The sequence below is a fragment of the Cherax quadricarinatus genome, chromosome 19 (assembly GCF_038502225.1).
Source record: "Cherax quadricarinatus isolate ZL_2023a chromosome 19, ASM3850222v1, whole genome shotgun sequence".
NCBI classification, from domain to species: domain Eukaryota; kingdom Metazoa; phylum Arthropoda; class Malacostraca; order Decapoda; family Parastacidae; genus Cherax; species Cherax quadricarinatus.
The window spans coordinates 36,565,364-36,584,546 of NC_091310.1; the positions used below are offsets into that span (position 1 = coordinate 36,565,364).

The window sequence follows — 19,183 nt, forward strand, 5'->3', positions numbered from 1 at the left end:
ATTGGCTCCTGGAGTTCAATCCCACCAAGTGCAAAGTCATGAAGATTGGGGAAGGGCAAAGAAGGCCGCAGACGGAGTACAGTCTAGGGGGTTAGAGACTACAAACCTCACTCAAGGAAAAAGATCTTGGGGTGAGTATAACACCAGGCACATCTCCTGAAGCGCACATCAACCAAATAACTGCTGCAGCATATGGGCGCCTAGCAAACCTCAGAACAGCATTCCGACATCTTAATAAGGAATCATTCAGGACCCTGTACACCGTGTACGTTAGGCCCATATTGGAGTATGCGGCACCAGTTTGGAACCCACACCTAGCCAAGCACGTGAAGAAACTAGAGAAAGTGCAAAGGTTTGCAACAAGACTAGTCCCAGAGCTAAGAGGTATGTCCTACGAGGAGAGGTTAAGGGAAATCAACCTGACGACACTGGAGGACAGGAGAGATAGGGGGGACATGATAACGACATACAAAATACTGAGAGGAATTGACAAGGTGGACAAAGACAGGATGTTCCAGAGATTGGACACAGTAACAAGGGGACACAGTTGGAAGCTGAAGACACAGATGAATCACAGGGATGTTAGGAAGTATTTCTTCAGCCACAGAGTAGTCAGTAAGTGGAATAGTTTGGGAAGCGATGTAGTGGAGGCAGGATCCATACATAGCTTTAAGCAGAGGTATGATAAAGCTCACGGCTCAGGGAGAGTGACCTAGTAGCGATCAGTGAAGAGGTGGGGCCAGGAGTTCGGACTCGACCCCCGCAACCTCAACTAGGTGAGTACACACACACACACACACACACACACACACTATGTACTCCTTCCCAACACACACACACACACACACACACACACACGATGTACTCCTTTCCAACACACACACACACACACACACACGATGTACTCCTTTCCAACACACACACACACGCATATACAACATGTCTAGTGTCTAATCGACATGTGCCTAGGACACAATGGTAACTAACACTATGTACTCCTTCCCAACACACACACACACACACACACACACACACACACACTATGTACTCCTTCCCAACACACACACACACTACACACACTATGTACTCCTTCCCAACACACATACACACTATGTACTCCTTCCCAACACACACTATGTATTCCGTCCTAACACACACACACACACACACACACACACACAATGTACCAATATCTATAGACGGCTGGTGTCCTCCCCACTAGGTAGATTACCATCACCATCGCCTCGATTCTCCGAAAAGCCAACATGGATATAACAGTCCTTACTACCAAAACTATCAGAGATCACCAAAAGTCCTCAACCCAGAATTATTTGGACGGCAGAGTCCTCCAGACACATCCTCAGGAACATAAATTTGTCTGCAGGAGGGATAAACCAACAAAGCAAGCGTAGTCCATCGCAATCTCACCAATACCATTGAGCACAATAGTGGAATGTATGTTAGCTGGAACTATTACCACACTGTTCATGAGTCGTATAACAAACATAATAAACTTGTCATTTTACTCATACTCCCTACATGTCATTACCTAACCTGACGTATACTTGATTTCCCAATTTCATGACCTCGTATGTGACCTATCTTTCTCCGAAATTGACTTCCATGTGCCCGTTTCCCTTATAAGGCCATGTATTTTGCTCACACCAATATACCTGATAAAGTCCAGCCTTGGGCGAAACGTTGTATAAAAAACTAGTATCTTTATTTCCGCTCGTGCAGGAAAGGAGTGAGGGATTGACGTACCTTGCAGGCAGTGTAGGTGGGTGCAGGGGCAGGCTTGGTGAACCCCTCAGTGTCGTAGGCCCCAGCGGGCTGTCCACTTTCAGAGGCGACACCGGAGGTGAACGGAAGTCGTCCGTGTCGGTGGTGGTGGTGTCGGCCTCGTCCTCGTCCTCGTCGTCGAGGCCGTCCTCCCTGGAGTCCCCGACGCTGCCAGGACTACTACCGCTGTCGCTGTAGAAGGAACCACCAAGGATAAATTAAGTGAAGGTAGTTAGTACCTCCGAGGAACGTTTCATCAAGATGCTTGTTATACCATCAAGGGAGGGAGGGGAGGTGGTGCCTCGATATTGGTGAAAAGTTCTTGATCCAAAGACTTGAAGTTATTCTTCCCTTCCTTTGATCACACTTAATTGCCACCCATTCTCAAGGTGATGTACAACATAGGATTCAGCGTCTCCCCGTATATGTAATGTGAAAAATTGAAAGGTTCTGTCTGCCTCTCCATCTGGAGGAGAGGAAGCGCAGCTAAATACAACTGTTTGCTCACCGTGAAGCATTACTCATGTGCATACTTAATCCTACCAACATGGCGGGTTGCTTTGTGTGAAGCGACACTCAAAATAGATTCAGTTGTTGTGCAGGTACCACTGCCTCCCCCACCCCACGACCAAGCCAGGTGTGGCCACTGCTGGTATGCGAACTCTAAAAACAAGAGTGGATACCCCTCCTCCTTGCTTGGTTAGTTGGTTATTTGGACTCAAAGCCTATCGACTGCACGAAAGCATTTAGGCTGTATGTAATCTCTTTACCACCAGACAAGAATAATTTAATCTCTAAAAGAGGTTAAAGTAATTTCTTAGGATATATATCCTGAGAGACATACACTTCTCGGTGTATATTCAGTGCGTGTCCCTCTTCCTTTTAAAGAAAGAACTTTGGTGAATAAGGCACATGTACAACACTTGGGTATTTTTATCGCCGAAATGTTTTGCCTGCCTAGCCAGCTAGACCGAACGCTTCGCCTGCGCATTTCGGCAATACACCCTAGTGTTGCGCATGTGTCTTGTTCAACAACGACACCTAAAACGCCTCGATCACTAAACCCACGAACGACTCCCAAAAAGGTGAACAACCATTCCAGTATCACAAAAAAAAAAAAATTACGCAAAACCACTATCACATTTTGTTCTGGAAGCCTTGATGGTACTGGTGAAGATCGTTTGAGCCGAGGGAAATGCTAGGTCCCAACACTGCAGACCACAGGCGGTCGGTCACTATTTCTCTCTCTCTCTCTCTCACCTTTTCTAACTTGGCGGACAGATCAAGCCTACACCACTTACTGAACTCAATGACCCACACGAGTTTAGCGCTTCATGTAATAATAATAATATTATTATTATTAATCTCCATTACCTCCAATTCTCAGTGCTGTATGAACCCTACGGGTTTAGCACTTCATAATATTCTCACTTACACTCTGGTCATTTCCGCTTGCATTCTGGCAATTATATTTATATTGACACTTTTCTGCTTACATTAGTCACTTCAACTTACACAGTGGTTATTTCCACTCATAAAGTGGTCATTTACACTTCGAAAGTGGTTATTTACATTTAGAAATTGGTCATTTCCACTTATAAAATGGTCATTTCCACTTACAAAGTGGTCATTTACACTTAAACAGTATTCATTCCCATTTGTATTATGGTCACCTCTGTGTACATTAAATTGGAAATTATCGATATAGTCATTTCCATTTACATTATTACATTTGTCATTTCCACTGACATTTTGGTCATTTTTTACATTATGGGAAAAAATATTTTATTTAACGTACAAAAAAAATAAGGTTACGCACAAACAATTTCTATGTGCACAAGATTACAGAACACGATCCTGAAATATACTTTGAAATTGGGTCCATCTTTTTGAAGCACCCTGTATTTTGTTAATATGTTATGATAATCTATATTTGTATCTAGTAACTGTTGCTTACGCCACAATGACTATTATCAGAAAGGAAAGCGTTTAACTCATAGTGGTCATACAACGCATGGAGGAATGAAAGGCAACGAGGTTGCTTGTAAGGGTAGGGAAAGTCGGATGAATTCCTTTCACTAAAGGATCGTTACCTTCCTCACCGGGGAGTGTTGAACTGCGTTTACTGAACGCTTTTTCTATAAACAATCGATAATTCGTTAAAAATCAAAGGTGGTAAATCACAGCAGAAGTAATGTCACTACAGAAAAGTCTCACCTCAGATCATCTGTATCATCAGCAATTTCTTCATTGCTCTGGAAGATGTCGGTGTAGCAGAGGATAAGCAGTTCTCCCAACCTGTTGGCTGCCTGCCCCTGCGTCTCCTTGTCGTCTGGAGCAATCACAACCCGTGCCAGCACTCGACTCAGCGATACCACGGCCACTGGACAGCTGTCAGGGTCAGAACAAGAAGCATTTATGTGATCACTAGCTTTTCTGTTTCTGTCATACACTCCCAGAAAATAAGTAACAAAAGTATGAACAATAATACAAAGAAGAAAAGCATTCTTAGAATATTATAGAACATATTACGACAATTTCCCGATAACAGCCTAATTTTACGTAATATAACCACTAAAAGCTGAAAGTAAAATAAATACATTGAGAGGAATGTGGTGATGACAGTAGGGTAAATGCATATAATACACCTCAGTGGCCTAATTCGCTGGAAACCAAACGCTTATTAAAGTAAGTAGTAGGTTCGCCGAAAAAAGACAAGCTGCTGAAATCAATATGCCAGTGAAGGCGATGCCTTGTTCCTGAAGGAAGTCACTCAATCTTACTCCTTTTTATCCCTAAAAATCCCTAAACTCTGAAATAAATAAATACACAATACACAAACACACACACACACACATACATTCACAAACTATAAAGCATAATGAGCTAGAGGTTAAGGTGGTCTGAGGGTTAACAGATATATGATCATCTGGTACAAAATGCCAACACCCTGAGAGACCATAACCACACTCAAGTGCTCTCAGTGCCAACCATTATAATCAGCTTCCTGCGCTGAGGTTTCGTCATTTCAAGTTTCACTAATTATCATTAGTGCTGAAAAACACTAGACTCGTTAGGATCCAACAGTGTCTGTGAAAATGATCCGAGGAGGAAAAGGGTAGCGCAAAATTCCTCTACTCAAGAGCACTTCAGCAACATGAAGGCATCTCGTTGAAGACAAAGCATATTTGGTGGTCATCACTGTGGGTAAAGTTTGTAGTTGTAATCTTCAGCATAACATCTTGATAAATAAGACACAAAGTGCAACATTTGGGCAACTTCATTGTCGTAAAGTTCCGCCTGAACAACAGGCTTCTTCAGTCGATTACAGATGGATACAACGCTGGGAGCAGTAGAAGTATTCACCCGTATTCGACTGAAGAAGCCTACTGTGCAGGCGAAACCTTTCGCCAATAAAGATAACCGAGTGTTTCAAAAGAGCTTTATTCATCAACTTGTCGCTGTTGTAGACCATCAGGAATATGATGACAACATCTTGGTGACGTGTTGACGAACATGACACAACACGTTGCTGCTCGTTATCTGCCCTACAGGCAGTGTTTGGATGATCTGCCCTACAGGCAGTGTTTGGATGATCTGCCCTACAGTAAGTGTTTGGATGATCTGCCCTACAGTCAGTGTTTGGATGATCTGCCCTACAGTCAGTGTTTGGATGATCTGCCCTACAGTCAGTGTTTGGATGATCTGCCCTACAGTCAGTGGTTGGATGATCTGCCCTACAGTGTTTGGATGATCTGCCCTACAGTCAGTGTTTGGATGATCTGCCCTACAGGCAGTGTTTGGATGATCTGCCCCACAGTCAGTGTTTGGATGATCTGCCCTACAGTCAGTGTTTGGATGATCTGCTCTACAGCCAGTGTTTGGATGATCTGCCCCACAGTCAGTGTTTGGATGATCTGCCCTACAGTCAGTCTTTGGATGATCTGCCCTACAGTCAGTGTTTGGATGATCTGCCCTACAGTCAGTGTTTGGATGATCTGCCCTACAGCCAGTGTTTGGATGATCTGCCCTACAGTCAGTGTTTGGATGATCTGCCCTACAGCCAGTGTTTGGATGATCTGCCCTACAGCCAGTGTTTGGATGATCTGTCCTACAGTCAGTGTTTGGATGATCTACCCTACAGTCAGTGTTTGGATGATCTGCCCTACAGCCAGTGTTTGGATGATCTTCCCTACAGCCAGTGTTTGGATGATCTACTCTACAGTCAGCGTTTGGATGATCTGCCCTACAGCCAGTGTTTGGATGATCTTCCATACAGCCAGTGTTTGCATGATCTGCTCTACAGTCAGTGTTTGGATGATCTGCCCTACAGTCAGTGTTTGGATGATCTGCCCTACAGTCAGTGTTTGGATGATCTGCCCTACAGTCGGTGTTTGGATGATCTGCTCTACAGGCAGTGTTCGGATGATCTGTTCTACAGTCAGTGTTTGGATGATCTACCCTACAGTCAGTGTTTGGATGATCTGCCCTACAGGCAGTGTTTGGATGATCTGCCCTACAGTCAGTGTTTGGATGATCTGCCCTACAGTCAGTGTTTGGATGATCTGCCCTACAGTCAGTGTTTGGATGATCTACCCTACAGTCAGTGTTTGGATGATCTGCCCTACAGTCAGTGTTTGGATGATCTGCCCTACAGCCAGTGTTTGGATGATCTTCCCTACAGCCAGTGTTTGGATGATCTACTCTACAGTCAGCGTTTGGATGATCTGCCCTACAACCAGTGTTTGGATGATCTTCCCTACAGCCAGTGTTTGCATGATCTGCTCTACAGTCAGTGTTTGGATGATCTGCCCTACAGTCAGTTTTTGGATGATCTGCCCTACAGTCAGTGTTTGGATGATCTGCCCTACAGTCGGTGTTTGGATGATCTGCTCTACAGGCAGTGTTCGGATGATCTGCTCTACAGTCAGTGTTTGGATGATCTGCCCCACAGCCAGTGTTTGGATGATCTGCTCTACAGTGTTTGGATGATGTGCTCTACTGTCAGTGTTTGGATGGTCTGCCCTACAGTCAGTGTTTGGATGATCTGCTCTACAGTCGGTGTTTGGATGATCTGCTCTACAGTCAGTGTTTGGATGATCTGCTCTACAGTCAGTGTTTGGATGATGTGCTCTACAGTCAGTGTTTGGATGATCTGCTCTAGTCTGTGTTTGGATGATCTTCTCTACAGTCAGTGTTTGGATGATCTGCTCTACAGTCAGTGTTTGGATGATCTGCTCTACAGTCAGTGTTTGGATGATGTGCTCTACAGTCAGTGTTTGGATGATCTGCTCTAGTCTGTGTTTGGATGATCTTCTCTACAGTCAGTGTTTGGATGATCTGCTCTACAGTCAGTGTTTGGATGATGTGCTTTACAGTCAGTGTTTGGATGATCTGCTCTACAGTCAGTGTTTGGATGATGTGCTTTACAGTCAGTGTTTGGATGATCTGCTCTAGTCTGTGTTTGGATGATCTTCTCTACAGTCAGTGTTTGGATGATGTGCTTTACAGTCAGTGTTTGGATGATCTGCCCTACAGTCAGTGCTTGGATGATCTGTCCTACAATCAGTGTTTGGATGATCTGCTCTACAGTCAGTGCTTGGATGATCTGCCCTACAGTCAGTGCTTGGATGATCTGCCCTACAGTCAGTGCTTGGATGATCTGCCCTACAGTCAGTGTCTGGATGATCTGCCCTACAGTCAGTGCTTGGATGATCTGCCCTACAGTCAGTGCTTGGATGAGCTGCCCTATAGTCAGTTTGGATGATCTGTCCTTCAGTCAGTGCTTGGATGATCTGCCATACAGTCAGTGCTTGGATGATCTGCCCTACAGTCAGGGTTTGGATGATCTGCCCTATAGTCAGTGTTTGGATCTGTCCTACAGTGCTTGGTTTGGATGATCTACCCTACAGCCAGTGTTTGGTTTGGATGATCTACCCTACAGTCAGTGTTTGGATGATCTACCCTACAGTCAGTGTTTGGATGATCTGCCCTGCAATCAGTGTGTGGATGATCTACCCTACAGTCAGGGTTTGGATGATCTACCCTACAGTCAGTGTTTGGATGATCTGCTCTACAGTCAGTGTTTGGATGATGTGCTCTACAGTCAGTGTTTGGACGATCTGCTCTAGTCTGTGTTTGGATGATCTTCTCTACAGTCAGTGTTTGGATGATGTGCTTTACAGTCAGTGTTTGGATGATGTGCTTTACAGTCAGTGTTTGGATATGCTCTATAGTCAGTGTCTGGATGATCTGCCCTACAGTCAGTGCTTGGATGATCTGCCCTACAGTCAGTGCTTGGATGAGCTGCCCTATAGTCAGTTTGGATGATCTGTCCTTCAGTCAGTGCTTGGATGATCTGCCCTACAGTCAGGGTTTGGATGATCTGCCCTATAGTCAGTGTTTGGATCTGTCCTACAGTGCTTGGTTTGGATGATCTACCTACAGCCAGTGTTTGGTTTGGATGATCTACCCTACAGTCAGTGTTTGGATGATCTACCCTACAGTCAGTGTTTGGATGATCTGCCCTGCAATCAGTGTGTGGATGATCTACCCTACAGCAAGTGTCTGGATGATCTAACCTACAGCGAGTGTTTGGATGATCTGCCATACAGTCAGTGTTTGGATGATCTGCCCTACAGTCAGTGTTTGGATGATCTGCCCTAAAGTCAGTGTTCCGATGATCTGCCCTATAGCCAGTGTTTGGATGATCTACCCTACAGCCAGTGTTTGGATGATCTGCCCTACAGTCAGTGTTTGGATGATCTACCCTACAGTCGGTATTTGGATGATCTGCCCTACAGTCAGAGTTTGGATTATCTATCCTACAGTCAGTATTTGGATGATCTGCCCTACAGTCAGTGTTTGGATGATCTACCCTACAGCCAGTGTTTGGATGATCTGCCCTACAGCCAGTGTTTGGATGATCTACCCTACAGCCAGTGTTTGGATGATCTGCCCTACAGTCAGTGTTTGGATGATCTGCCCTACAGTCAGTGTTTGGATGATCTGCCCTACAGTCAGTGTTTGGATGATCTACCCTACAGTCGGTATTTGGATGATCTGTTCTACAGTTAGTGCTTGGATGTTGCACGACTCCTAATTAAACTACCTTTCCCTTCCTAGGATCGAATCTGAGCACCACCTGTTTCTCAGGGATGTGTGACCCTTACTAGTTTAGCGTTTCCCAGTGATGACGTACGTAGTACAATGATAACACTGGAGATGCACGCAATACAATGATAACTCTGGTGATGTACTCTATACAATGTTAACACCGATGCACACAATACAATGATAGCAACACTGGTGATACGTACAATACAATGATGAAAACACTGATGATGTACACAATTTAATGATAACACTGGTGTACACAATTCAGTGATGATAACACTGGTGTATACAATACAATAATGATAACACTGGCGTACACAATACAATGACGATAACTGGTGTACACAAAACAATAATGATAACCTGGTGTAAACAATACAATGACGATAACATTGGTGTACACAATACAATAATGATAACATTGGTGATGTACACAATGCAATGTTAACACAGCACTAATAATGCATCGGCCAACCCAACGCTGATTTCACAAATTAACTTATTTATATCGTTGGCCATCATGAAAATCGACTATAAATTTACACAATTCGCAAGAGGCTATTGTTTGCAAATGACACTGTTTAAATAAGTTACTGTTTGCATGCTCTAAGAACAAGTCCCTGGCATCAAGAACAAACAGCAGTGTAAACACCACCACAGGCCCAGGGTTAATGACACCTATTATTCAAGGAAGGAGGAACTGGAATAAATAAACAAATAAATAAATTTCTGAATTCTTCTCTACGTATTCACCTCGCTAAAAAGGCCACTATTATCATAGTAACTCTTGGTCTAGCAGCCTTTATCCTCATTTAACACAAGTTTATCTGCGGAAGTCAGGGCCAGGAGCCGAAACCCGACACCTGCATAACAAATAGGCGAGTATAATTACGTGAGAGCGCACGCACGTTATTATGGAGTACTGAGTTACATCAAAGTCGTAACACGCGTGTACAAGCTTACGCACGCAAATGCCCTCACGCACATGGATATATAAAACCAAGAAATAAAACTGTACTTATTCTATTATATCACTTTAGTGATTCAGTTTTGTGCTTAAAGTCTTTATAGATTCAAAGCGATTCAGTGAATTATAGTGTAAAGAATAAACGATATTCTGTAGTAACATGTTCGGGACGGGGTCGCGGGGGCGGTGACCCCAGAAATCGTGTTGTGGTAACCTTCAGGTAACATCAGTGGACTTAACTATCGCAGAGAAGGTAAACATTTCCAGACAAAGAAAACGGAGTTCACCAGAGATAGCGTCAGTTAAACTCTACGGAGTTCGCATGTCACGTTTCAGTATACGCGCGCAGCATCACCTTCATAGTATTTATTACCAACCTATTTCTCCACCCCATTCCCACACTTATCACCTTCCCCCTTTCTTCCTCCCTCTCTCTCTCCCTCTAGCGTTTTCTCCTCTTTCTCTCTCCCCACCACCACCAACAGCCTGGCACATCCTTATCACCAATGTTATAAACAAGAGATCACTTTATGTCTCGACACCTACTGGATAACCACCACATAAGACTTATAATGTACGAGGCCATAAGATAAGCTGCGTCAGTTACTACACAGCTTATCTTAAGACACAACCCGTCAACCCAAGTTTAGAAGAGCTTCGTATCTACAATTTTACCTTTAAAATGAGGTTTCAGAAACCTAAGATGATTACTCCAGCGAGGACGCCAGACTAAGTGGAAAGAGGTGCACCGAGTGTGAATGCTTGGAAAATGAGTGCGTAGGTAAGGGAAAAAATGCGTGTGTGCACTTGGAAGATAAGCGAGTGTGTGAAGTATGTGTGAATGAAGAGTGTGAGCGCACGTGTGTGTGTATGTTTGGAAGATGGTCGCGTGCGTGAGTGAAAGCGTCAGTGTTTGAAGGACATAGTTGTGAGATCTGAAGAGCACTTGACCTCTGAAGATCACTCAGCGCTCTTGAATAAAACGTAAATTCGTCTCTGCATATGAACACCCAGGGGAGAACTATTTAACAAAAATATAAGAAAACTACAAAAAAATAGTCGTAGTCCATAACATATCCGGAAATAGACCCAAGCCAAGGGCTGTAAGTCACACAACCGAGGCGTCAGCGGTGGTGATACCGACAACGGAGGTGTCAGCGGCGATGACAATGACAACGGAGGCGTCAGCGGCAGTGATAGTGACAACGGCGATGAAAGTGACAACGGAAGCGTCAGGGAGGGTTCAACGAAAGTCCATTTATTATAATAATATTATACAATACCGACAAGTAGATGAGAAAGATAAATGTGCAACAATACCGCAAAAAATATCACAGCCAGCAGGATTCGAACCCAGGTCACAATGTATCGCGGTCCAAGCCATAACGAAAGCTGTTCCAAATCAAAGGCTTTGAGTCACGCTATGCATGCGTTAGCGGCGGTGGTCAGCAGTAACTGCGGTCTAAACCAAATCCATAAATCAATGAAGATCACAGATAAGCTACAACACGTTTTAACGAAATGGTAAACTTTCTTGATTATTAAGCTGAAACAAGAGGGGGCAGGGAATTCTGGAATTTTAATCAGGTAACACCGCTCAAATTCTGCCACCACGGTAAGGTGAACCAGCGTCAGTGTGGCGCGAGTGTCTGAGTGAGCGCGTGAGTGCCAGTGACAACGTAGAAACGCAAAGCCACCCTAATGGAAGACCTTCACTCTTATCTCTTCGTTCTGTAAGACCTCTCGGAAAGTAATCTCTCATGAGAGGTTAACAGGTACAGGAGGAGGAGGAAGAGGAGATGATAATTAGTAGGTGGTCTTGAGGAGGATCAATGAAGGAAAGGGAGAGCAACTTAGAAGGAAGAAACAAGGTGAAGAGGAGAACGAGGAGCAGCCTGGAGGAGAGAACCTCAATACCGCAGCATTGAGAGAAGCCTCTTGACTTCTTGGAAAGACGTTCACAAGGCCCACAACACATGCCCTATTTGCTACAGTGAAAAAAAGTGCCTTTGTGAGGGCAGGGGTTGTTCTAGAGATGAAAGTAGAGGTACAAGGTAGTATATGGCAGTGCATGAGTATAGGGGAGCGCACAGGTGAATATGGGAGTGCACAGAAATATATGGAAGTACATGGATGTACTATGCATACGTGAAAAAACCGACAAAATACGATCATAGTCTATATACTGTCCATTTTGAATATTATACAGTCTAGGAAGAACAAAAAGGAACAATACACAAATAACCCGCATATAGGAGAGAGAAGCTTACCACGACGTTTCGGTCTGACTTGAACCATTTACAAAGTCACACTATGACTTTGTAAATGGTCTAAGTCGGACCTAAACGTTGTTGTAAAGCAAGTTTCTCTCTCCTATGTGCAGGTTATTTGTGCATGATACAGTCTATATCGAAGCTCATGCAAAATATATTGAGGATCATGCAATCTACATCGAAGAAATACGTCAAGAAATACCTTTCATCCTTACTTGTGTTTAGTAGACAGATGAAACCAAGATTAGTATCTGTACTATAGAAGGCTGTCTCCGCCCCACCCTATGACCACACTCTTGACAATGAAAAAGTGGACGAGGAGAATTATCATTACACTAATGGTATAACTACACAGCTCCGTCTAGTTGATGAATAAGACAATATTTCACTGGTGGGGCCTGTCCACCTGTAATAATGTCTTCAACTGCTGCGCCGCTTTTTTGCTCCAGTATATAAGTTACCATTTTGATGCATCTGCTTTAGTTTTATCAAGGCTGAGGGCCTGAACACATGTTAAAGCTGAGGGACCGAGTATTATATATATATTCACAGTGACTTAGAGTGCTAAAATTTCCATCGCGCATAATCATGGTACGTTTTTAAACAGTCACAATGTATGCTGCTCACTGTGGCTTAAATCTAGTCCCCAATACCTAAACATTTTTTTTTTACAAATCTGCACCAAAATCCAAAGGTAACAACATCACAGCTTACCATCGTGTAAATACTGCAAAATAATCACATTCATAAGACCATTATAAAAGATTAAGTGAATGAGGTCATGAGAAACAACGCCAGGAAAGACGAAGTGATCGAGGTAAGAAAAAATTAAGAAGAGAGTATGAAAAAAGAAAATGTATAAGCTAGAGGTAAATGAAAAATGAGGAGAAAGGCATGAATGAATGAGAGAGAGAGAGAGAAAGAGAGAGAGAGAGAGAGAGAGAGAGAGAGAGAGAGAGAGAGAGAGAGAGAGAGAGAGAGAGAGAGAGAGAGAGAGAGAGAGAGAGAGAGAGAGAGAGAAAACCAACAGCGCTTCCAATAATACTCACAGAACTCACGGTTCCACAACACAGGCAAGCAGCGACACACAAAACAATGAACTACACTAAAGAAGACATTTTAAACGTAGTTCTGCCAGAGAACACTTATCAGGCGACGACGACAACACCGACCATAGATCAAGTGGAATGATAAGTGTACTTATGATTGAGCAATCCGTAAGACCCACCCATACAAGCGCCACCCCACTCACCTGTTGTGCGATACACCCCATGTAACCCCATGACTGGTGTGTAGTAACCCACACAACTAAATGTGTATTCACGTGATGCACTTGCCAACAACCACGAATGAACTAACGCGTTGTGGTTGCCCACAAGAGCCACCACCATTTCACCCACGTATTGTGGTTGGCCACAACAACCACTATTTTGCCCACCCTTTGGTTGCCAACAAAAACTGTTATTGTACCAATGTGTTCTCACTGCCCACAGCATCAACAATAATTGTACCCACGTGTTCTGATTGGTCACAACAATCAGTGTACTGTCGTATTGCGGTTGCCCACAGCAACCAGCACTACTGTACTCACGTGTTGTGGTTGCCCACAACAACCAGCACTAGTGTACTCACGTGTTGTGATTGCCCACAACAACCCGCAGTAGTATATTTACGTGTTGTGGTTGCCCACAACAACAACAACCACCAGCACCAGTGTACTCACGTGTTGTGGTTGCCAGTTCGCAGCTGGTGGATGAAGGCAGCGAGGTAACGTAGGAGGCAGAGGTTGTGTACGGGTACACGGCGGTGCAGGAGGCGTCGGAGGCGGGGCACCACTGCTACACACAGCCCTGGAGGTCCTTCTTCTCCTCCCCCTCCCACTCCTCCTACCTCCCCTCCTCCTCCTTCCAGCTCACTCTCATTTGCTCCTCCCTCTCCTCCTCCGCTGCCGCCACACAAACCCTCGCTCTCTCTTCTCTCACCCACTCCCGAATCTGTCATGAGATGGAAATAGAAACAATGAAAAAAATGCGATATTGTAAAGATATCAACCACTAAGTATATATATATATATATATATATATATATATATATATATATATATATATATATATATATATATATATATATATATATATATATATATATATATAATTGATTTTCGCAACTTTATGGTATAAAAAATTTGCTTAACTCTCAGGTTTGGCTTATTCGGCAAGACAACACACATACACACACGCACAGGAGCTGTGAGTCGACCCCTGCAACCACAATTAGGTAAGTACACACACACATACGCGCGTGCGCACACACACATATTCAGTGGCACCTTCAACAGGTACACCTGAACACCTTGTTAATGCAAATATCTAATCAGCCAATCAAGTGACAGCACCTCAGTGCCTAAAAGCATGCAGACACGGTCATGAGATTCAGTTATTGCTCAGATCAAACATCAGAATACGGAAGAAATGTAATCTAAGTCACTGTTCGTGGAATGATTGCTGGTGCCAGACGGGATGGTGTAAGTAGCTCAGAAACTGATCTTCGGGGATTTTCACGTGCAACAGTGTCTAGAGTTTACAGTAAAAAGCTGTTCTGTGAGAGAGTTCAGATAATGGCCAGACAGGTTCAAGGTGGCAATAACTCAAATAACCACATGTTACACCAGAGGTATACAGAAGAGCATTATGAACAGACACGTCAAACCCTGAAGTAAATTGGCTGCAACTGCAGAAGACCACACCGGGTTCTACTCCTGTCAGTTAAGAACAGGAAACTGAGGCTACAGTGGGCACAGGCTCACCAAAACTGGATAGCTGAAGATTGGAAAAACGTCGCCTGATTTTACGAATCGCGATTTCTGCTGTGACATGCAGATGTTATGGTCAGAATTTGGCAAAAAAAAATGAATCCGTGGATAAATCCTCCCCTGTGTCAATATTTCAGGCTGATGGCGTAATGGTGTGGAGAATTTATTGGCACACATTAGGCATCATAATACCAAATGAGCATTGTTTAATGTCACAGCCTACATGGGTTTTGTTGCACATCCCTTTACGGCCACAGTCTATCCATCTTCCAATGACAATTTCCAGAAGAACAACTAGCCATGTCATAAAGTACATGTCATCTCAAGCTGGGTCCATGAACATGACAATGTGTTCAGTGTACTTGAATAGCCTCCACAGTCACCAGATCTCAATTCAACAGAGCACCTTTGGGATGTGGTGGAACAGGGAGATTCGCAGCATAAATGTGCAGTAGATAATCTGCAGCAATTGTGTGATGCTATCACGTTTACATGAAGCAGAATCTTTCAGGAATGTTTCCTTCACCTTGTTGAATCCGTCCCACAAAAAAATCCAAGCTGTTCTGGAGGCAAAGGGCAGCCTTACTCTTTACTAGAAGGGTGTGCCTAATTAAGTGGCCAGTGGGTGTATTTGCTTATATGTAGTAAAGATCTCAGTTATTAACATAATGGTCGTTTACATTTATATTCATCAAAATTTAGATAAGCCGAACATATAAAAATTCATTGTTCTTATTTAAACACTCATTGAATTTTTACCATTCATTATAATTATTTAAATTAGGTTAAGCTGCTTCCTGCCCTAATCAATCACATACAATTACATGTGTATTCATCATAATTAAGTTCTTGTTGCATCATTAATTCACGGAATTATTCCCAAATGAGTATACCCCTAATTCCCAGGCTATCCATCTCCCCCCCATGGCAGCAATATATCTTCTTTTAAAACATATATTATGCATGTATGACCATAAACTACTTTAGTCTAACAGATGTACCTATACCCCCACGTTCATTAGCTTATACCCGTTCACATACTTAACTGCGTATCTACCTACGTACAGTCCTTAACTACCTACCCACCTACATACAGAACCTACCTCCATGCACCTTCGAACATGCTTCCATGTACCTTCGAACCTACCTCCATGCACCTTCGAACATGCTTCCATGTACCTTCGAACCTACCCACCTACGCACTTACCTACCTGCCCGGAGACAAGGCAGAAGTAAAACTACAAAAGCATTGAAAATAACTTACGATAACAAGAAAAATAATATTAGTAATTATCAATTTGTCATTATTATTATAAATAATTTTAATATACACTACTGCAGTCAGCTATTAGGCTTCTTATAAAGCTTCTCTATACAAGGCAATTTTACGAAAATGCATCTGAAAAGTCCATCGTAAATTGAATAGCAAACATTACGAAGGCCTCTCCATACGCTATAAAATTTTGGGGGGTTTACAGGAGACCTGACTGAAACAGATTTAACATATTCCGTTTAAACACTTGGTAAACAAAGTATCATACACAGAGGTGTATGTACGGAGAGTGGCTTTCTCGGCACCACGGGCAGGATGACTAACTAGCAGCTACAGTCTAGTCTCAACCACTGTCTGGAAACAGTCTCATTCTTTCAGTGAATGTATGCTGATAGTTTACTTTAATCCGTATTTAGGGAATTAAAGTGTTCTTGTCAAGTGGTGCAAAAGTTATCTTGCCGCCTTACTGTCCCTTTACACAAATAGCCCGCACATAAAAGACTGAAACAACGACATTTCGGTCTGACTTGGACCATTAACAAGTCACAAGACTTATTAATTTTCCAAGTCGAAGCGAAAAGTCGTCATAAGTTTCAGTCTTCTTTGTGCGGGTTATATGTGCATTGTTCCAGTTACGGTACTGTGACTTTTTTATTCTTTACTGACTCCTATTAACCAACCAACCAACCACAGCGAAAGTTTGACAGTCAAATGAGGGAAGGTTTCTGGCACCAAGGGGCGCCATATCAGTCCTTGAAGCAAACAAATATGCCGAGGAGTAGGCCCCTTTCTGTATATAAACCAAGTTCACTATATTTCCTATTTAGTCATCTTTAAACACTGCAATTCTCACTGGTGCGCATTTTCTATCCTGAACGTTTTTCAATAACGTGATATTTTACAATGTCAGTCATAATGGATGTCAAACTGCACGCACTTGTATTGAGAAATATATGTGATACACTCGCTCGTTCACCCCCCTTTTGCACTCCCAGCTGAACTTTGTCATCTGAAGGGTTATTATTGCAATATATAGCAATATATACCTGCACAAACTTAAGTTAGGAGGACAGGATGTATACTTGCAGTGAGATGGCCTGTTTCCCATTTCACAATATGTGTACTTGTTGTCAGCTGCCCTATCACTTCACAACTCATGATTTATATTGTTATGTATTAAACAATATCTCACCCTACATACTACAAAAATCTTGATGCATACCAGTGCAGCGCTCATATCATTATCAAGTACCTCAGTCATTTCCATGTCCTGTTCAACTTACCTACCTAAATAGCCATATAATGATACATTTAGGCCGTTACCTTTCAGTAGCATGAAGTCATTTTTACCTTCTTTTACTATGCATAATAATAATAATAATAATAATAATAATAATAATAATAATAATATTATTATTATTATTATTATTATAATTATTATTATTATAGTTTCTAGCAACATGAGTTACTGATTTAAAACAGGTTTTTATCAATTTTCATCACCAGTTTTTATCAAGGGCTGAGGGTTATATATATGCACAGAAATTTGTATATCTCTTAGTACATACTGTAATTATTTAATTTATTGTAATCGAAGTTTTAGGGATTAATGTATTCTTGACTGGTCTATAGGTGACGTGTAGTCTAAAATCTCTAAATGACCCTCGTTTAGTCGATTCATTTTAAGCCCAATAAATCTAAGCTGAGAGCTTATCTTAATCCTTATTTTAAGAAATAAACAGATTTTCGATTGGTGGTATACCATTCAGCCGTTCTGACTCACAAAAATTCAATGTTTCGTTTTTCAAAATTCTCGAAGAACCTGTAGAACCCTTGATTGGTATTATCATCTAACCGATCACCCCAAACATGAGCACAACAAGCAGTAACTATCGTAGAGGCACAATTGGATGAGAAACATTCATTTATAAGCGAGTGACGTTAGGGTAGGTGGTTGTCAATGCGGCTTGACGTCCAATATGGCTGAAAAGATGCTGGTCAATAATATGACGTCACATACAAGAAAGACATCAATAACCTAAACAACCATCATGCAATCGAGAGGCTTCAAACCTAATAAACTAACTAAAGCATCATTTAGGATTTAGGATTTAGTTTGAAAATGAGACTAGGCATGATCTACATTACCACCGCCACTATTACTACTACTACTACTACTACTACTACTACTACTACTACTACTACTAGTAATAATAATAATAATAATAATGTAATGCTAATAATTAATGGTTATTATTAAAGCCTGATAAGAGAAGCGTGTACAATAAAAAATAAAGAGGCATCTGACCTGTTGCCATCTGGAGAAGGAGAGGAGCCACTTCTGGAGGGAGCAGTGGGTGAGGCAGTTCGTCGAGGAAGAGCCGCAGCAGACCCGTAGCCACAGCAGAATCTGAACCTGTGTGAGGACCACCAGTACCAGGGAAGTACAGATACACGTCATTACAATGTTTACTTTCAAAAGCATGTTATCTCAAACCCCCCTCCCTTCACCCATCCTCCTTACGTTCCATGCAAAATATTAACCGGACGGGAAGAGATATAGCTGAATTTATCACAACTGTAATGCTGTGAATTCTGGGCAACATAGGAACTCCTAACCTAGCTCTGTATCAACCCTCTTATATATACTATTTTTTATTTTCCGTAACTTACATAAACCTTAATATAAACGTGTAAATAAAAAAATATATTTTTATGGGGGAAAAATAATTACCATAAGCCACTTATGAATTCATTTTTATAATGTGAGGGGAAGAAGGGAATGTAAACGTGTTTGCATTGTGTATGAAGGTAAAGTGAAGGGAGCACAGAGATGATTGGTGAAGGGGAGGCAAGGAGACAACTTTTTAGATTTGAAGAATCTTTTGACTTATTAGAGCACTCGGTGAACTTAATAATAAAAATAAAATGCAAAATACACCGGAATCATTTAAAACAAA

General features: G+C 42.3%; 1 protein-coding gene across 2 annotated transcripts in view; it reads right to left on the bottom strand.

Annotated features, from left to right (window-relative positions):
* The window catches only part of LOC128688314 (protein FAM13A), a gene marked incomplete at its 3' end in the record, with an annotated part of 387,349 nt that overhangs the window by 317,533 nt on the left and 50,633 nt on the right, over nt 1-19,183 (bottom strand). For both annotated transcript variants that reach the window (XM_070086656.1, XM_070086657.1), the window contains 4 exon segments: nt 1,765-1,974; nt 4,000-4,173; nt 13,862-14,132; nt 18,532-18,639. In XM_070086656.1, the coding sequence (XP_069942757.1) occupies nt 1,765-1,974; nt 4,000-4,173; nt 13,862-14,132; nt 18,532-18,639 (763 nt within the window).